This window comes from Antechinus flavipes, chromosome 4, assembly GCF_016432865.1.
Source record: "Antechinus flavipes isolate AdamAnt ecotype Samford, QLD, Australia chromosome 4, AdamAnt_v2, whole genome shotgun sequence".
NCBI classification, from domain to species: domain Eukaryota; kingdom Metazoa; phylum Chordata; class Mammalia; order Dasyuromorphia; family Dasyuridae; genus Antechinus; species Antechinus flavipes.
In genome coordinates this window covers 66,589,282-66,608,972 of record NC_067401.1, presented here as the reverse complement: position 1 = coordinate 66,608,972, position 19,691 = coordinate 66,589,282, and the positions used below count along the sequence as shown (strand labels likewise).

General features: G+C 34.7%; 1 protein-coding gene and 1 long non-coding RNA gene across 4 annotated transcripts in view; one reads left to right on the top strand and one right to left on the bottom strand.

Moving 5' to 3' along the window:
• LOC127559467 (uncharacterized) overlaps positions 1–11,191 on the bottom strand; it is a 33,181-nt gene extending 21,990 nt beyond the window's left edge. The window contains exons 1-2 of the long non-coding RNA XR_007953137.1: positions 11,017–11,191; positions 10,287–10,461 (exon numbers count right to left, since the gene is read on the bottom strand). This is a non-coding gene — a long non-coding RNA (uncharacterized LOC127559467). The remainder of the gene's footprint in view (positions 1–10,286; positions 10,462–11,016) is intronic.
• A 135-nt stretch (positions 11,192–11,326) lies between these two features.
• PALMD (palmdelphin) overlaps positions 11,327–19,691 on the top strand; it is an 81,950-nt gene continuing 73,585 nt past the window's right edge. For 2 of the 3 annotated variants that reach the window (XR_007953136.1, XM_051993273.1), the window contains exon 1: positions 11,327–11,691. Coding sequence is in view for 2 of the 3 variants with exons in the window: in XM_051993273.1 (XP_051849233.1) it covers positions 11,647–11,691 (45 nt within the window). In the remaining variant the exon portion in view is untranslated. The remainder of the gene's footprint in view (positions 11,692–19,691) is intronic. The other variant, XM_051993271.1, reaches the window with a different exon arrangement.

The following is a 19,691-nucleotide window of genomic DNA, read 5'->3' as shown; positions in this document are numbered from 1 at the left end:
ATGATTCAAAACAAGCACTTTCCCAAGCCAGACAAGCCCAATGGTCCAGCCCATCCTCTTCTGATTACATCTAGCTGTAAAGAAGTTCTCAAAATGGCAGATTTGGAAAACATGAGAAATTCCTTGAGTTAGGAAATCTACTGTGCTAAATGGGACTCCTGGAAGGCTCAATACTGTGAAAAAAAATTTAATCAGTAGACTCAAACAACTTTCATTTCTACCCCAATTTTAACACAAGACTAATCCTTTAATGATAGTGGTCACATAAGTGTTCATTCATTTTTTACAGCAGCAGCCCCTAAATTACCTTAACTATGTGGATTTGAGAAGGAAATGAATGAAAGGAATCCACACCCAGGAAGCATTCCATCATGATAAAAGCTTTGCATTTGTTTTCTTTTCCTTTTAGTTTAGACCTGTGATTTCATTGGTTTAGTGATGAAATTCCCCAGAGTTTCAGATGAGCACCTATTTTATAACATGGTCTTAGAGAACTGGCTGGGGCATTCAGAGATGAAGTAATTTGCCAAAAGTCATAGAGCCAGTTGATCAGAGATTTGAACTCAAGTATTTCTGATTTCCACTCCAAACTATATCACCTTTTATGTTGTGTTAATGAGTCAGTGAGTTTGCCTGCATAAGGTTGTGTGCCATTTATTGGCTGTATGAACTTGAGCAAGTAGTTTAACCCCTCAGAACTCCTTTAAGATTAAGTTACAATTATGCCCAAAAAATTATCAAATTGTGCATACCCTTTGATCCAGCAGTGTTTCTATTGGGCTTATATCCCAAAGAAATACTAAAGAAGATGAACTGATGCTAAGTGAAATGAGCAGAACCAGGAGATCATTATACACTTCGACAACGATATTGTATGAGGACATATTTTGATGGAAGGGGATTTCTTTGACAAAGAGACCTAACTGAGTTTCAATTGATAAATGACGGACAAAAGCAGCTACACCCAAAGAAAGAACACTGGGAAACGAATGTGAACTATCTGCATTTTTGTTTTTCTTCCCGGGTTATTTATACCTTCTGAATCCAATTCTCCCTATGCAACAAGAGAACTGTTCGGTTCTGCAAACATATATTGTATCTAGGATATACTGCAACATATCCAACATATAAAGGACTGCTTGCCATCTAGGGGAGGGGGTGGAGGGAGGGACGGGGAAAAAATCGGAAAAGAAACGAGTGCAAGGGATAATGTTGTCAATATAAAGTAATCATTAAATAAAAATTTAAAAAAAAAAGACTAAGTTACAAACCAATTGACAATCTGCATTAGTAGAAGGAGCTTCCCATACTTTTTTAAAATGTTCTTTTTTTTTTTAGTTTTTTTCTTTTTTCTTTCCTTTTTTTTTTGTCTGTTTTCTTTCACAACATGAATATTATCAAAGTATTTTGCAAAACCATACGTGTATAATCCATATTGAATTGCTTGCCTTCTCACTTGGGGATAAAGGGAGAGAGAGAAGAGGGGAGAGAATTTGAAACTCAAAGTTTTAAAAATGAATATTAAAAATTCTTTGTACATGTAACTGGGGAAAATACAATATTAAAACAATTTGGGGATGAAGGAGCTTTCACACAAGAAGCCCCCTATGCCAAAAAAAAATTGTGACTAGTCTACAATTTCATCTAGAAAGAGTTTAGATGAGCAGTGTTTCTACTGAATTTATATCCCAAAGAGATCTTAAAGAAGGGAAAGGGACCCATATGTGCAAAAATGTTTGTGGCAGCCCTCTTTGTAGTGGCAAGAAACTGGAAACTGAATGGATGCCCACCAATTGGAGAATGGCTGAATAAATTGTGGTATATGAATGTTATGGAATATTATTGTTCGGTAAGAAATGACCAGCAGGATGATTTTAGAGAGGTCTGGAGAGATTTATATGAACTGATGTTAAGTGAAATGAGCAGAACCAGGAGATTATAATACATAGCCACAAGATTATACGATGATCAATTCTAATAGATGTGGCTCTTTTCAATAATGAGAGGATTGAGGCCAGTTCCAATGATCTTGTGATGAAGAGAACCATCTACACCCAGAGAGAAGACCATGGGAACTGAGTGTCATTCACAACATAACATTTTCACTCTTTTTGTTGTTGTTTGCTTGCATTTTGATTTTTCTTATTTTTTCCCTTTTTGATCCGATTTTTCTTGTACAGCAAGATAACTGTATAAATATGTACACATATATTGGATTTAACATATATTTTAACATGTTTAACATACATAGGATTACTTGCTATCTAGAGAAGGGGATGAGGGGAAGGAGGAAAAAATTTGGAAAACAAGGTTTTTGCAAGGACCAATGTTGAAAAATTATCCATGCATATGTTTTGAAAATAAAAAACATTAATAAAAAATTTTTTTATAAAAAAGAGTTTGAATGAAAATAGCCTGAGAATTTAGGTAATTGTAAATATTTAACAAACTGCTCCAGGAGGAAGAAGGGAATGTATATATGACATACATTTAAGTTCAATCTGCACAATCACCATTTCTCCATCATTTTTTAAAAGTCCCAGGGTCCTCAAACTACCACCGTGGGCCAGATGCAGCAGCTGAGGACGATTATCCCCCTCATCCAGGGCTATGAAGTTTCTTTATTTAAAGGCCCACAAAACAAAGTTTTTGTTTTTACTATAGTCTGGCCATCCAACAGTCTGAGGGACAGAGAACTGACCCCCTATTTAAAAAGTTTGAGGACCCCTGGAATCAACCAAGCAATAAACCAAGCTCTAATTTGTAGCTATTATTGATATCTGAGGGGATGCTTGCACTATAGTAGTACAAGTTGAAAAATGGGCTTTTAAAACTGTTTCCATTCTCTGAAGGTCAGTTACTTTCTTTTCCTATCAAACCTTTCTAGAGACTGAAGATGAGTTGGAATTACACTCCAAACAGCTATTACTATGACTATCAAAGTGGAAACTCTGGAAGCCAGTATGGACAATCATACCAAGGATCAGATCCTAACACTGTGTATGTAAAAGGTGCCTGCAAAAATAATGGAAGAGAAGGAGCACAAGGAGGTATTGGTACCTACTGGGGACCAAACCATAAATTAAACACAAGTAGTACATATTCTGGACGACAGACAAACCAAAGTGCATCTTTAGAAGCAGCTACAAAAGTGATTGAGCAAGCAAAGGCTCAAAATAAGAACAGAATCACTGTATGCACAGATAACCAACTTGTCACCAAAGGTATGACCGAGTGGATTGACACATGGAAAGCAAATGACTGGAAAACAAGCAAAAATAAAGATGTTGTCCACAAAGATCATTTTGCCAAGTTGGATTCTATGACTCAAGGCATGAATGTTGAGTGGAAACATGTACCTGCTGGTTCTAAAGAAGTTTCTTGTTTTTTCTCTCTGTGCTGTTTTAATTTTTTCCCTAATACAAATAAGAAAGAATTGCATATTGTAGAAATTGTTTTAAGAGAAGACATTATTTACCCAGCAGCTACTCCCTCCCCCCTCCCCCATTCCCTCAAGTATGTACTCAAAATGCCAATCATTACTTGGAACTTAGGAATAAAAATTCAATAAGTCTTATTTTCCATTAATTCATAATTTCTGATTTATGCACATCCTAGACTCTTCCATAAAATACTGCTTTTTCCATTTAAGATTAATACCGAGTTGACAAAGGTAAAATTCAATAACAAAGGGAAAGACTCAAAAAAAATTCTGATCAATAATGTTGATTAGTTCACATCAAAATTTTTTCCTCATTCTTTCTGTGTGTGAAATGTGTTTTATAATTTTTGGATACTGGTTACTTGTATCTATTTCTATTAAACCTCTTTAAGACTTAAAAAAAAAAAAACAAGTTGAAAAATGAAAGATTCATATAATTCTGCCTGTGTGTGTGTCATACATAATCAATAAATCAAGAAATATTTATCACGCCCTTAATATGTACCAGGCACTGTGCTAAGCACTGGAGATACAAAAAGAATTCTAATAAGGGAGAAAATATGCAAAAATGTGCAAACAACCTATATAAAGGATAAATTAAAAACTAATCAACAAAAGGAATGCACTAGAATTAAAAGGAGTTGGGAAAGGCTTCCAGTAAAAAATGGGAGTTGAGCCTAGACTTTAAGGAAGCCAAGGAAGTCAGTAGGTGGAGTTGTATGATTGATTTGATATTTTCCCTTACTAAACTGGCAAGTTATTTGAAATGACCAGTTGCTTGGGCATCTTGTAAACACAATCTGAGAAAGTTTAGATCTTAACAAAAAAAAAAAAAAAAGAAGAAGAAGAAGAAAGCCTACATGTAGTTGACAACATATACTGAAAAAAGCAAAAGAAAATTAACAAAAGTCCCTTTTTGCCATTATCTCATTTGATCTCACAAGAGTCTTGGGAGATAGATAGATGAGGAAAATGAAGTTCAAGAGAGACTAGAACTTGTCCCGATTCACACAGATAGCAAATATCAAAAGTAGAATTTGAATTCAAGACATATCCAACTTTGAGACCAGTACTCTTATTATACCATATTACAATACTTCTTGGTATTGGCAGACCTGTAGACTGTCTTTTCATTGTTATTTGGAGATCTTACAACATTCTAATAGGAAAGGCAACTTTGCATAAGGTCCCAAGGAAAGTAATTACAAACTATTTTCAACTTTATATTGAAATTATTTTTTTGTTTGCTTGTTTTAAGTTTGGAGTTTGGAGTTCAGATCTGTGTTTTCATCTGTGCTAGACTTGCAATTAAGAAAACTCTTCTAACTTACATGAATTGATGCTAAGTGAAATGAGCAGAACTAGAAGATCATTGTACACAGCAACAACACTATACAATGATCAGTTCTGATGGACATGATTCTTTTCTATAATGAGATGATTCAGGCAGCTAGGTGGTGCAGTGGATAGAGCACCAGTCCTGAAGTCAGGAGAACCTGAGTTCAAATTTCAACTCTTCCTGGTTGTGTGACCCTGGGCAAGTCACTTAACCCCAATTGCCTCAGGTGAAAAAATACAATGAGATGATTCAAAACGGTACCAATTGTTCAATGAAGAAGAAAGTCATCTTCATCCAGAGAAAAGACCATGGGAACTGAATGTGGAACACAACATAGCATTCTCACTCTCTCTGTAATTGTTTGCTTGCATTTTGTTTCTTTCTCAGACTTTTTTTTCCTTCTTGATCCGATTTTTCTTGTGCAACAAAATGACTATAAATATGGATACATATATTGGATTTAACATATTTAACATATTTAACATGTATTGGACTACCTGCCAGCTAGAGGAGGGGATGGGGGAAGGAAGGGGAAATTTGGAACAGAAGGTTTTGCAAGTGTCAGTGTTGAAAAATTACCCATGCATATGCTTTGTAAATAAAAAGCTTTAATAAAAAAAAAGAAGAAGAAGAAGAAAAGAAAACTCTGACCCATAGTGAGAATTAACTAGGCCAGAGTCGTGTCAGGGAGAGGATTTGACCTCAGGCAGTTCTGATCCTAAGCTTATACTTACCTAACACACCATATTTACTACTATTCTTAAACTATCATTAGCATAGAATATTTGGCTAAACCCTTTAAATACAGACATTTAGGCAAATGGATCACTACAATATTCATAAATGTAGAGCCAGAAGAGATCCTGGAATCCCTTTGGAATCCACTTCATTTTACATATTGAGAAACTGAGGTCCAAAGAAGTTAAGTGATTTAACCAATGTCAGAGATAGAAACTCAACTTACATTCTCTGACCCCAGAACCTGTGCTCTTTCCATGATCAAAAAAAGCTGTAAGCTACAATCTGAACATTATAAATTAGTATTTTGACATGTCAAAGGTCTATGATTTAGTCAATATGAAGGATTCTTCCAACAATACAGACTGTGAACCCCTCAACAACTTATTCTACTTTGCCTCAACCTAGCAATGAGCTGTCCCAACTTAGATGGGCTGACCCTCAAATCCACAGGCAGACAAGAGACCTCTACTCATGGCCTTCTCAGCTTGGTTGGGCCTGCCAGAACTTGCATTTAACTGGTATAGTCTTAAAGTACCCACTCACCTCTACTCTACAAAGCCACATATCCGTAAGTCCTCAAATGAGTTTTATTTGGAGCACAGTGAGTTTTATTTATTTATTGGGGCAGACTTTAGTGAGAAGCTTTATTTATGAATAAGTAATGTATACATATTAAACCTATATCAAATTGCTTTTTTCCTTGGAGAGGAGGGAGGTAAGAAAGGAAAAGTGAAGAATTTAGAACACAAAGTCTTGCAGAAATTAATGTTGAAACTATCTTTACATGTATTTGGAAAAGTAAAAAACTATTGAAAAATAAATAGATAATATTAAATTTCACTATCGATAGACACTTCCACCACAGAGAGAACATGGTACAATTTCTGAATATGCAAGATTTTTTTTCTATCTTTTATATTCCTAACTCATGAAATTGTGATTTCTTTTTCCTCTATCTCTATTTTCTAGATATTTACCATTTACCACACTTTTGTGATCCTGGGCAAGTAATTTAGCTTCCTTGGACCTCACTTTCCCATATGAGCTCAAATACCTATCATGACTTTTATTCCTAGCTTTCACCAAAAAGAGTACTTGTATATTATCTTAAATGCATGTTGTAATGTATTTGATTTAAGTTATAACTTACAACACACATTAAGATAGTCTAAATATTCTCTTCAAAACCAAGTGCAAGGTAGGTAATGCAAGTCAAAACAGTTCCTCAATATTAGGGCCACAAAAAGATGGATTTTTTTGGCCACAACAACACTCAAAAACTGCCTAATAAATCCATAGAAAGGTTTTCTTTTTGCATTAGTGAAGGATATATCCACACCAAGATTATACACATCCTTTAAGTACTTGAGAGAAAACATTAACAGAGTATTTTAGATGAGTATACTGAAGTGCATCTAAGGAAATTGCAGATTTACTAGTAATCTTTAGTCTATGGAATAATATTAACTCAAGGATAAATTCCATTGAGTTTTAGAGTATATGTTATTGGATTCTAGTCAAAAAAAAAAAAAAAGAAAGTAAAAGAAAAAACATATATAATATATATATATATATATATATTTATATATATATATATTTACACTTCCTTCTACCAAACCATCATTTGCATCATGAAAATTTGTGAGGTATGATGACTATAATGATGTAAATGTAGAGGGAAAAAAATTAAATAAAATGGATCATTGCATAATTGTGATCATTACAGAAAAGAGTTAAGAAAACATACTTCCCTTCTCTCTTTGTAAAAGCAGGAGGCCAGAGACATGGGTTAATACATATACTGATTTGATGGTTTGTAGAAATTTTTTTTCTTTTTAATCTTTGTTATATGGAATGGCTCATTGGGAAGGACATGGGAGATAATTTGAAAATGAAGCTGATCTTTAAAAAATAAAAAGAATACCAATAAAATTATTTGGGTGGGAGGAACAATACAGTATAAAATAATTGGAATGGACATTTTAAGAACTAAAGTCTACTCCATTATTCATTAATAAGGAGCTCTTTACTTTGAGGAAATAATTTATCTATGGGCCTCAGTTTCCTCATCTAACTCATGACAAGGTTAGAATAATTTCCAAGATAAATTTTACCTCTAAAATGTTATGAAACCCTTTTGTAGTGGAAAATTATAATATTAAAATAAATAGAAAAAACCTGTTTGTAGTCGTAAGCCATTATTAATAAATTCTATAAAATATGTTTCCATGAATAGAACAGATTTGAAGCTGATTTACATTTTATATACTCAAAAAGTTGGTCGAGAGGATACTACAAAGTTTAACTACAAGTATGCTAATATTATAGATTAGCAAAAGAAAAGTAAAAGGAATAACAATTCACAAATTTTTTTATTCTTATGAAAAGGATTCAGAAGTATAGTCTAAATGATAATATAATTAGGTGAAACTCCTCAAGAGGTTGGACTTAAAGAGTAGCCATTAATGACTTAATATCAATTTGGAAGGAAGTTTTAGTGAAATGCTGCAGGCATCTATGCCTAATCCTGTTCTGTTTCACTTTTTTTTTTTAAATCACTGTAAGTAGTAACTAACATTTATATAGAACTTTAAATTTTCAAAAAGCTTTAAATATGTTATCTCATTTGATAAACAAAGGCATGTGCTGATTAAATTTGCAGGTGATATAAAGTTAGAAGGATTTCTAGTACAGAGACACAGGATTCAAAAAGATCCTCACAGATGTTCATTAAGCTAAGTAGGATAAAAAATAATTTAATAAAAGTAAATGAAAAGTCTTACCTTCAGTTTTTAAAAATCAGTTCCCTAAGTACAAAACTGGGAACATACATTTAGTAAGAGTTTGTATGAAAACAACCTGAGAGTTTAGGGAATTGTAAATATTTAACAACATCTCAGGGGTAAGAAGGGAATGTATATATGACATACTTTTAAATTTAATCTGCACAATCATCATTTCTCCATCACTTTTTTTTAAATCTAGACAATTAACCAAGTAATAAACTAAGTTCTAAATTGTAGCTTTTATTGATACCTAAGGAATAGATGCTCACACTGAAATTTAGCAATGAGCTCTCACTAGATTGTTCTGGCACTAGTGCACCTATAGCTGCAAAATCAACTTTAAAAACTAAAAGCAAATTCAACTTTGGACATTCAGTAAGAAAGTCATAATAAACAGAATAAAGACAGATCTAGGTAGTCTGGGGTTAATACAGTGCTAATAGTAGGTACTTAATATTTGTTGAATGAATTAATAAATGTGGTATGAACAGGGTAATCAATCCAAAAGCATTTATTAAGTTCTTAAATACAGAGACAAAGAGGAGAAACTAATCTTGTTCTTAAGAAACTTACATTCTTGATCCAACTATTCTGGAGAGCAATATGGAACTGTACCCAAAGGGCTATCAAACTATGTATATCCTTTGATCCAGCTGTTTCTCTACTGGGCCTATATCCCAAAGAGATCATAAAAAAAAGGGGAAAGGATCCACATGTGAAAAAATGTTTGTGTGACCTTTCATATCTGCAACTCATGACAAAAGCAGTCATTTAGTCCAGCTCATACTTAAATAAGAATTCCCTTTACAACAAAGGATCATACAATTTCAATTAAAAACATGGAGGGAAGGGCAACCTACTAGCTAGCACCAGATAAATAAAGTCAGGAAGATCTGAATGCAAAAACAACCTCATACTCTTAAGAGTTATGTGACTCTGGACAAGTAGCTTAGCCTCTCACAGTAGCACCTACCTCCCAGGGTTTAAGGATCAAATGAGTTAATATTTGTAAAGCACTTTGCAAATAATTTTCATATTCCTCCTCATCATCAATACCCACATCTCAGGGTAATTGTTAGGGCCTATTGAGAATATTTATAAAATACTTGACATATAGTAGATACTTAATAAATATTTATTTCCTTCTTTACTATTAATTCCCCCATTCACGGTAATTCCTCTCTTCCATATTCTATTTCCCTCACACAAGGTTCTACATTAGCCATTGTTCCAAATCTGCTGCACTTTTTGATTCTCTAACCTTTATATATCAACTCTGTCTTCTGCCTATGTTATAAGACTTTAGGTAGTTTCTAAGAGGAGAGACCAGATTTGAAAAGTAACTTTTTTCCCTAGGAAAAGATCCAGCCCAATCACTGGGCATCAGCCCATCTGTTCCTGGCAGTAATTATTTAAATCTGAGTCAGACATTGTCAGTAGCAAGCCTCTAATATTTTATCTGAGCCAAGATTGAGAGGTGAAGAACTTCAACATTTTTGCAGAGAAGTTTTTCAAAAGTAAAGGTACATCCCAATAGTAATCAAACTAAAGCTAACACTGCTGATTAGCTTGCCCAGAATTCCCTCCTTTGTGATATCTGAGCACAAATAACCTAAATCCTGCTTGTCATTTCAGAACCATTTCACCTCCATCCAATGCAAAGGGAAGCAAATAATTTGAATGAAACAAATAACCTTAGCAAAGTGACTGGGACTTAGGAAGAACTTAATAAATACTTTTTGATTTGACTTGAATGACAAGGATTGTTGTCATTTTCACCTTGTAAATTAAACCTAGGTATCATTGAACCAAACATATAATGATGAGGTAGATAATTAGAGTTTACTTCACCTAAAAATAATTAAGGAGGTGGTACGAAAATGAAAACAGATATAAGCCTACTTGAAAGTTCTCAGGCTCTACTTTAACCCAAGAGAGTTTCAGCACACCTACTTTATTACTATTATTTTTTGTTTACCTTGGAGAGAAAGGGTGAGCATCTATATGAAATTTCTGATGGAGCCAGCTGTAAACTTTCTCATCCCTCTTCTGGAGGCTCATCCTTTCGTCATGCATGACTGAAGAGGTGAAAATAGAAACCAGTCCTACAGCTGAAAGTGCTCTTCTTGAGGTAGTTTCAGGATAGACCTACACTGTAAAATCCAAGAAATAATGGGTGTTGGTTCTGGAGGTTCAACCCACACTGAGCATTGATGAGAAGCCAATTCCAGAATAGTGTGTCTTAACCTTCTGACTTTTCTGTGACTTAGACCCAAGTTATACCCAGCATCTAAAAGCAAAAGAAAAACAAAGAACAACAAAACTACTTCAAAATGACTATAGTAATAAAATTTTCTGTTAACAGAAAATGCTGTTAAATGATGCTAACAGCCACACAATCCTGACCGAATCACTTAACTTTCTTGATCCCTGGTTTTCTCCTCTGTAAATTAAGGAGTGGGTGAGACAGGGGTTTGGACTCTTCTGAAATCTGTCCTAGCCCTAAATCTCCCGCTCACTGAGGCAATGTGGAGCAATGATCAGATTCAAAGTCCTCCTCAGACCAGCATGCTTGCTGCATGAGGGAGCAACTCACATGCCATTAATAGCATTCCCATTTTATAGATGAGGAAACTTGAGTCCTAGAGAGGTTAAATGTCTTTACCAAGGATCACACAGATAGTGTCTGAGAGAGGATTAGAACTCACCTCTTTTTGCTCGGGGATCAGCACTCTATCCCCCCGGCCATCCTACCTCATTCGATGGCAATTTAGGGGAGAAAGGGCAGGCTTCTGCTAACTGCACAAATACAAGGAAAGCACCCATTGGGGTCTGTGGGAGAGAAAAAGCCAAAGCAATTTTGGTTGTGCCATTCCGGGGGGAGGGGAGGAATCAGTAGTTGGGTAAGGAATAGTTAATCAGAAAAGTGCCTCTCTCACTGTGCACATTACAACAAAGGGCTGGCAGCTCCCTGAAGGAAAAGGGCTTGTGTTCTGCCGTTCAAACTTGTCAGTCAGCTCGTGCCCAGCACCCCGTGCGTCTGCCTCCCCAGCACACCCTCATTCCATGTGTGTGTCTGGCCTGCTCTGTTCTTCTGTTCAGAGACGCTCCCGACAACTCCGGATTTTTGCCCTTTTTCTCTTGCTGTGGAATTAAGAGGAGATCCATTACAGCTTATTTTCTGTCACCCTCCCCCGCCCCCCTACTGCCACCGCCACCACACCCCATCAGACGAGAAGGAGGAGGAGGAGGAGAAAAGAAGAAGTAGAAGAGGAAGAGGGGGCTTCTTACTTTATGGTAGCTTCACATTTAAGGTTTCCCCAACCTCGATCTCTAGAATGGAAGAGTCTGAACTAGTGAAGGAGAGACTCCAAGCCATCACAGTAAGTGCTCACAGTTATAAGTCATTACGGTGGTTGCTTAGGGGAAAAACAGAACAGTCATGGCTTGCCCTAAGTGCCGAGCTGGTGGAAGTAAATGAGCAGAACTGTCACATGTAACTAACAGTTAGGGGCTCTGTCGGGCTCTGTCAACTGCTGCTACTCGGGGCTCCGGGAGCCACAGGCACAGGGCAAAGACTTTTTTCCTCATGCTGACATTGTGCCTTTAAGTAAATATTTTTAAGGCAGGTTGCTTAGCTATTATTTTTCTTCTTCCAGGTTTAAAAAAAAACACCTATTCTCTTCCTAAATTATGTTTGAAGGACAGTGGGTCATCCCTTAATTAGGAAATTTCTTTAGACAATAAGGGAATGGGGTGGGGAAGGGATATTGGGCTGGGGGGAGTACATAAGGCGGGGAGTAAAAACGTTTGTTTTAATTTTAAATGACAGAAAAATATACAGGAGATCTGTAACTTTTTTCTTTTATGGTACAATAGACTTTGGAGAAACCTCATGGATTTCACACCAATTTTACCAGCCTTAAACTTGGCATTAAGCAAGAAAAAGGAAAGTTTTGTTGGTTTTTTTTTTTAAATATATCAAGTTAATTCAAAGCTATCAGTTTTCAGTAGTGGCTGCAAGCTGGATAAGAATTCGAATAAAGGAATGTAGTACACGCAATGGATTTTGGAAAAATGTTTTCATTATTATCAGGAAAGAAATTAGTTTGCATTTTAAAGGTTTTTCTTAAGGAAGGTTCATCACAAGAAGTATGAGTCTTATAAGTGTGCCAACTTAACTTAGTTTTATTAAACTTTACATTCCGAACCAACTTTAGGAAAATGTGGAGGAATCATTTATCATTAGCTACAGTCTACTATTTAACAAAGAAGTGTATTGGAGTGGAGAGGTATGAGAATTAATACTCTAAATACTTTAATATTTTAGTACATTGAAATTAGTTGTCAAAAATGAACATTTTTTAAAAAACATTAATGCTAAGTCCCTCATTAGGTGAAAAAAATTTTCTTTTACTCTCTGAATTTCCATATAGATATTCAGGTTCTTGAGCTAGTTCAAAATTAGGATTTTCATTAAGTGGTTATAATAATCCAAACCAACCATGAAAGTATTTCATGAATTGAAATCAATAGTCTAAATAATATTAAAGCAACAGGAATCCACAGACCGAGCTAACATATAAGTGGGTAATGGTTATTGCTGCATACATTGGTCATTTGCCTTTCTTCAGAAATGCTCTTTGGAATTCAGGTTGTTTTGTTTTGCTTTGGTGGAGTTTTGTTATTGTTTTGTCTTGTTCAAAACTAGTGACAGTTTCAGCTGTCCCACTTTAAGGGACTCAGCTTTGCTCCTGTTGTTTTTGGCCCAAGCCTCATGGATTTCAGCTGCTAGCTAAAGGTTATTTCATTCACCCTTGTTTGAAGGGGGGGTGGGAGGGAGACCTTTTCTTTTCCCAATGTTTTTTTTTTCCTTAAGTGAAATAGTTCATCCACTAAAAAAAATAGGTCTCTCTTTTAACTTTTTTTTAAACTTAATCATTCACTTTCTCAAACCTGGATGTGCTCTGTTGTTTCCCACTTCCCTTTCACATGGTATAGCGCCAGTTTCAAAACTAAAGCTTAGAACACAGTAATTCAGAAAAGGGAAAAGAGATTAGGGACTTATAGTGGAATATAAGTATGAAATTAGGAAAAAAGAGCTATCCTGCCTAAAGAACAAAGAAGAAAGCTGAATATACAAATGGACGTTAGTAAATGGTTTCGGTGAGAAGTACTAAACATATTTTAGGATATTATTCCTTTAGTTTGACAGGATCCCATCAGAAAGAATTTAACTCCTCCCCAAAGTAAGATCTACAGGTAATACTGTCTTAGAAAAATTGTATTGCTCTTAAAACTAAAACAAGTATAGTGTTCTTTCAATAGCCACCCACCCAACCTTTAAGGATGGCATCCAATCATATTGATCATCTTCAACCTTCAAATCATCTCCTTCAATTCCCTTCCCAACCCCAAGGAAGGTGGCAACAGTGATCTATCCATAATATATCCAATGTCCATATCCCCCCCTCCTCTTCACCATCAGAGAATGATCAGCTTTATTCTACCCCTTTCTACCCATTCTAGCCCTTGCCCTCTCCAAATAAGCACCTCAATTATTCCCCTTCCCCATGGGGAAAATAAAATCCGAATTTAGAACTGGAAGAGATCTTTGAGTTCACTGAGTGCAACTTCCTCATCTTCCAAATGAGAAAACTGAAACCCAAAGAGGTTAAATGACTGACCTAGAGTCAAATTTCAGAAGTATGTGATACAGAATTTGAATCCAGATCTTTAAGAATCCAAGTCCAGTGTTGTTTCCACTACACTGTATTTCTTCTTTAAAGAAAACAAATAGGAGTTAATATCCCCATTTAACAAATGGACCTCAATTTTCTCATCAGGAAAATGAGAGGGTCCCATTAGATGATGTCTAATATATTTTTCAGTTCCAAATTTCGTGACATCTTGCTTTGCAGGTCAGGTTTGGTGCCTAAAATACAAGAATCTTTTGAAACTCCAATCCTAACTGCTAGTCAATAGAAAAATATATGTGAAGAGATTCCTCTTTTATTTCCTTCTCTAGAATCCTCCTTCCTCTCCTTTATAACACTTACTGAGTTACAGAGCAATTTGGCCATATGGGATATAGATACAAAATGATTTAAACATCTTAATTTGGCACATACACACAATCTCTGTCATAGTGTACAACATTGTATATATTAGATCATTCTATTAAAACCCTGTTCTTCCTGTTACTTGCAAGAAATAAATTTGATTATTGTTCCACTTGGTTAAGAAAATCTAAAATAGCACTATTTTCATAGCAAAAAAAAAATTTTGGAAGGACACTCGCCAATGGACAAGACTGGTTCTACTCACTTGGCTTCTCAAATGAATTTATCCTTGACTATAGTCATTGAACAATGGCATCAAATTATTATAATATAGCTTTCTCTTCGCATTGAATGAAAATAAAGGGCATACCAAAGTTATCCAAGGAATCAATGATAACAAAGAACAATGGACAGAAGGTTGCTTCTGTAGTCAGAGTAGGCATGTTTTAAGGCAATACTTAGCTTTTTTAAAGGTAAGACTTAGCTTTAAATAATGTAGTACACCTTAAGAGCAATGGGTTTTAATTCAAAATCCAGATTCCAGTTCTAGCTCTATCACTTACTACCTATGGATCTTGCAAAAGTGACTTAATCACTTTGCACTTCATTTTCCACATAAGTGAACATCCCCAACAAAATGTGAAGATTGACCTAACCTCTAAAGTCCCTGTCAACTCAAGATATATAAATGCTTAATAATCCATTCTCTAATTAAAACCCATGAAAAAGTTGCTTTAAAAAGGGAATTTTCTAGGGAATGGGATAATGGAGATCTATTCTCATGAACTTTACATAAAGCTAACAATATTTTAAAGAGAAGAATTTTACAATATCACTAATTTATATGTCCTTGCTTTAGCTTTCCATTCCATGGATCAGTTCCAAACCATCTCTGATTTAGCTGGAATACAATCTCCCATTGCAGTGAGCACTTTTAAAACTCTCATTTAAAATAATCAAATATGAAGCAAAGCTCTCAAAGATGTTTTGTGTTAATACATATAATTTATAAGTGAGGGATTACATCCCATTTTACAAACAGGGAGAACTGGGGAGATGGAATGTGTCATTGGAATTTCATTATTGTTTATTGAGAGGCAAAAAAAACTACTGGATAGAACATACTCAAGTTGGAATCAGGAAAACCTGGATTTAAATTCTGCCTCTGACACATCTTAGCTATGTGATCCTAGGAAAGTCATTTGATCTCTGAGACTCTGTTTCCTTAGCAGTAAAATGTGGATAATAGCTAATAAAAGTAATAGCTAGCATTTATTTATGACAACTTAAGGTTTGCAAAGCATTTTACAAATATTAACTCATTCTAACCTCATAAGACCAGGAGGAGTCATTATTATTATTATTATATTATTATTATTATTATTATTATTATTATTCTCATTTTACAGATAAGAAAACTGAAGTAGACAGAAGTTAAGTGCCCTTAGTGCAGGGTCACATAGCCAATAAGCATCTGAGAGATTCAAGCATTCAAATTCAACTTCTTGACTCTGAGTCTCACTTTCAACTGCACCACCTAGCTGCCTAATAAAAATCTCTATAGTACTCACATAAGATAGTGTTCTTGAAGTGCTTTGCAAACATTAAAGTAGTATGCAGATGCATTATTATTTATTAGGTTTCAAGGGCCATGGGTTTTTTTAGTCATTCTAGAAAGAGTAAAGTGAAAGGGTATCCATTAATGATATGTCCTCCAATAGTTTATTTTCTAAAAGCCAGTATAGTCCAAGATGAAGAACAGTTAAAAGAACTAGATGAATTCCTCTTAGAAGCACTAATTTTCCCTTAGGATAAGTGATAATTCATAAGCTTCAACTCTTGACGTACCTTTCCACAATGAGCACATTGTTTTACGACAATCACCATGGTGACATTAGGAAATACAGTTATTAACACCAACGGGAAAGTTCAAAGCCAGGAGACACCCAGGCTTTAAGCTGGCTAGAGATCACAGACTCAGCACCTTTTTGGAATGAATTCAGGAAGAATTCAGGAGGTTGGAGTCAACTTGGGGAGACAAGCAGTCCTAGATGGTTAAAACAAGGAAAGCAGACCACTGCTGCTTCTGTTCTTGTTCCACAGTACCTTTGAATTCCAGGGATATATGTGGTGGAAGCTAAAAACAACCGAAGGATAGAATGGGTTAGAAATAAGGGGTGGGGAAGGAGGATACCAAGGCTTTGCTTTCCCATTAATTTTTAAGTCGCATTTCTTAAGTTCAAAGCTAGAAGAATTCTTAAAAAGAATATATTGGTGGTTTTTAATATATTAAAATTTAAAATCAAATTATATTCCCAGACTTCTTCCTTTGAATGTATCCTTCATATTCTTAACTGTTTTTTAATTTAACAAGTATTTTACCAGGTGTGTTTTGTAAACTCAACATTCTGATGCTACAGACAGGATTTCTTAACCTGGAGTCCACCAATTTTTTTCAATAATTTGACAAATATATTTCAATGTAATTGGTTTCCTTTCAAGTTCTATACATTTTATTTCATGCATTTAACATTCAACAAAGGTATCCTTAAACTTTGCTCCAAAGAGTTCCATGATACAGGAAAGTTGGGACTCCTTGCTTTAAAGAGATTCAACTAAACTGGCTTCCTTGCTCTTCTCAGAACATGCTAATCCTGTTCCCATCCCGGGAATAGTCTCTCCCTTCCCTCCACCCTTGTAATCCCTAGATTTCTTCACAGTTCAGTATAAACTCTACCTCCTACATGGCATTTTTCTGAAAGCTCCAGTTGTTATAATCTATATTTCTTACTTATGTACATATTGTTCTTCCTCAACCCACTGCTAGAATCTAACCTTTAAGAAGGCAGAGATTGGACTGGGGAATAGACATGTAATTTTATTAATATAAAGAACTCTCAGAACAGGAAACTCCCTGTACCAACAAAGGTCAACACTTTCTCTGTAACTTGTAGTCTTTTTAAAATAAGTTTTTATTGATATCTCTTGGTTTTATAACATCATAGTTTTTCCAATATCCCTACTCCTCTGGCTCCCAGAAAATCATCTCATAGGACAAATAGAGGAAAGGAAAAGGTAAGGGAGGGAAGGGAAAGGAAGGGAAGACAAGGGAAAGAGAAAAAGAAAAGGAAAGGGGAGGAAAGGAAAAAGAAATTTAAAAATCAGCACAACCAATCAATGTATTGAAAAAGTCTGAAAACACAAACACATACACACACATATATATATAATATATGTAAATGTATATATATATAATATATGTAGATGTATATATAATGCAATATAATGGCCTTTGAATCTCTACAAAAGGGTGAACTGAATCTTCTTATATCTCTTCATTTGAGTCATGCTTTATAATTTCATTACATATACTTCTGATTTTGATGTGTGTAGTTGGCTTTTTATTTGTGTTGTAATCATTCGATATATTGTTTTCTTGGCTCTGCTTAATACATTCTGCATCAGTTCATACAAGTTTTTTCCTGCTTCTCTTTATTCATCACCATCATTTCTTATAGCACAGCAATATTTCATTACATTTATCTAGTACAATTCGTTTATACATTTCCCAGTTGATGGGCATATGCTTTGTTTCCAATGTTTTTCTATCATAAAAAGTGATATACCATAAATATCACTATGATAAAGATTTTTCTATATATAATAGGGTCTCTGGTTCAAAGGCTATAGACATTTCAGCCACTTTATTTGCATAATTACAAATGGCTTTCCAAAATAGTTATATCATTTCACAGCTTCATCAACAATATATTAGTGTTTATCATTCTACAATTCCTCCATCTTTCACTATTGTCATTTTGCCACCTTTGCTCATTTGTAAAGTATGAGATAGAAATTCAGATGCAACTTATTCTCTTAAAGGTTTGCCTAAATCACTGAGAGTTTGGGTGATTTTGCCCAAGTGAAACAGCCAATATGTGTCCTACACAGGAGTTAAACTATGGTTTTCCTTTGAGATTAACTCTCTGTCTACCATGCCATACTGACTCTTGAGAACTGTGACTATTCCATTTTTGTCTTTGAAACCTAAGTACATACTAGAGTATTCCTTTGCTTCCTAGCAGTGCCAGATACTAAATGAATGCTTTTGATTGGAATCAATTTTTGAATGGTCCTTGCTCTCAAGAAGCTTACATTCTAATTGGGAAACTAAACTCAAAGAATCACAAAACATCACAGAAAAATAACCTAAAAGTCATTCAATAAAATGTACTCAATTTACATATAAGCTGAGATTTTGAGAGATGAAATGACTTGTCTGTGTTTATGCAATAAATGAGTGGCAGAGCTAGGTCTTCAACCTAGGTCTTCTAAGCCTAAACTCAAGGAGTTTGAAACTATATATTGATTTCAGAGCAAAATATAATATTAGTAGATATATATACTATAAGTAGTATATATATAAATATATACTATAATATCCTAATTATAATATAATTATAATTTATATATTTACATATAATTTGCATAATTATATATAAATATAATCAAAATATAATATTCTAGAGCTTTAAAATTTCAAAGAAATTTCAGTAAAGTCTAGAACAGTCAGATAAAGCTTCATAGAGAAGAAGTTATTCTGAGAAGTTAAAGATAATTAGAATTTGAACGGGCCATACATAGAGATGCTAGGGGAAGGAGGATGTGGAAAAGATGTATTTTAGGAGGAAGTGAAAGGATGTTTTGCAAAATGTGCCTGATTGAAAATTTGAATATACATTGGAGAACACCTTGGAAATAAGAGTATGACAGACTTTGGAGGACCTTGAATGAATGAATAAATGAATGCTTGAACAAATGAATGAATGAATGAATGAATGAAAAGGCATTTACTAAACTGATTATATACCAAGCAATGAGGATAAAAACAGAAAAGCCATTTAGTCCCTGCTCTCAAAGTCACATTGTTATTGGGAGAGACAATATACACAGGAGAAAATATACACACAATAATACCAATTCATCCTACACGTAATATAGACCATATCACTGCTCAAAATATACAGGGGGATTCAATGTCAGACCAGAGGGAAAGGCCCAGAAGTCCATTGAGTCCAAGCAGGGGAATGGCCACACAGAGAGACCTTTGAGATATATCAGCAGACTAGTGGCAATGCGTGAGGTTCTGAATGGGTCTCCTTTTTGAGTAACTTCCATTCATTCTGCATTGATCTTGTATGTACTAATTTATGTATGTTGTCTTCACAATTAGAATGTAAGTTCTTTGAGAGAAAGTACTATTTTCACTTTTTTTTGTATCCCCAGCATAGTGCCAAGCATACAGTAAGCACTTAATAAAT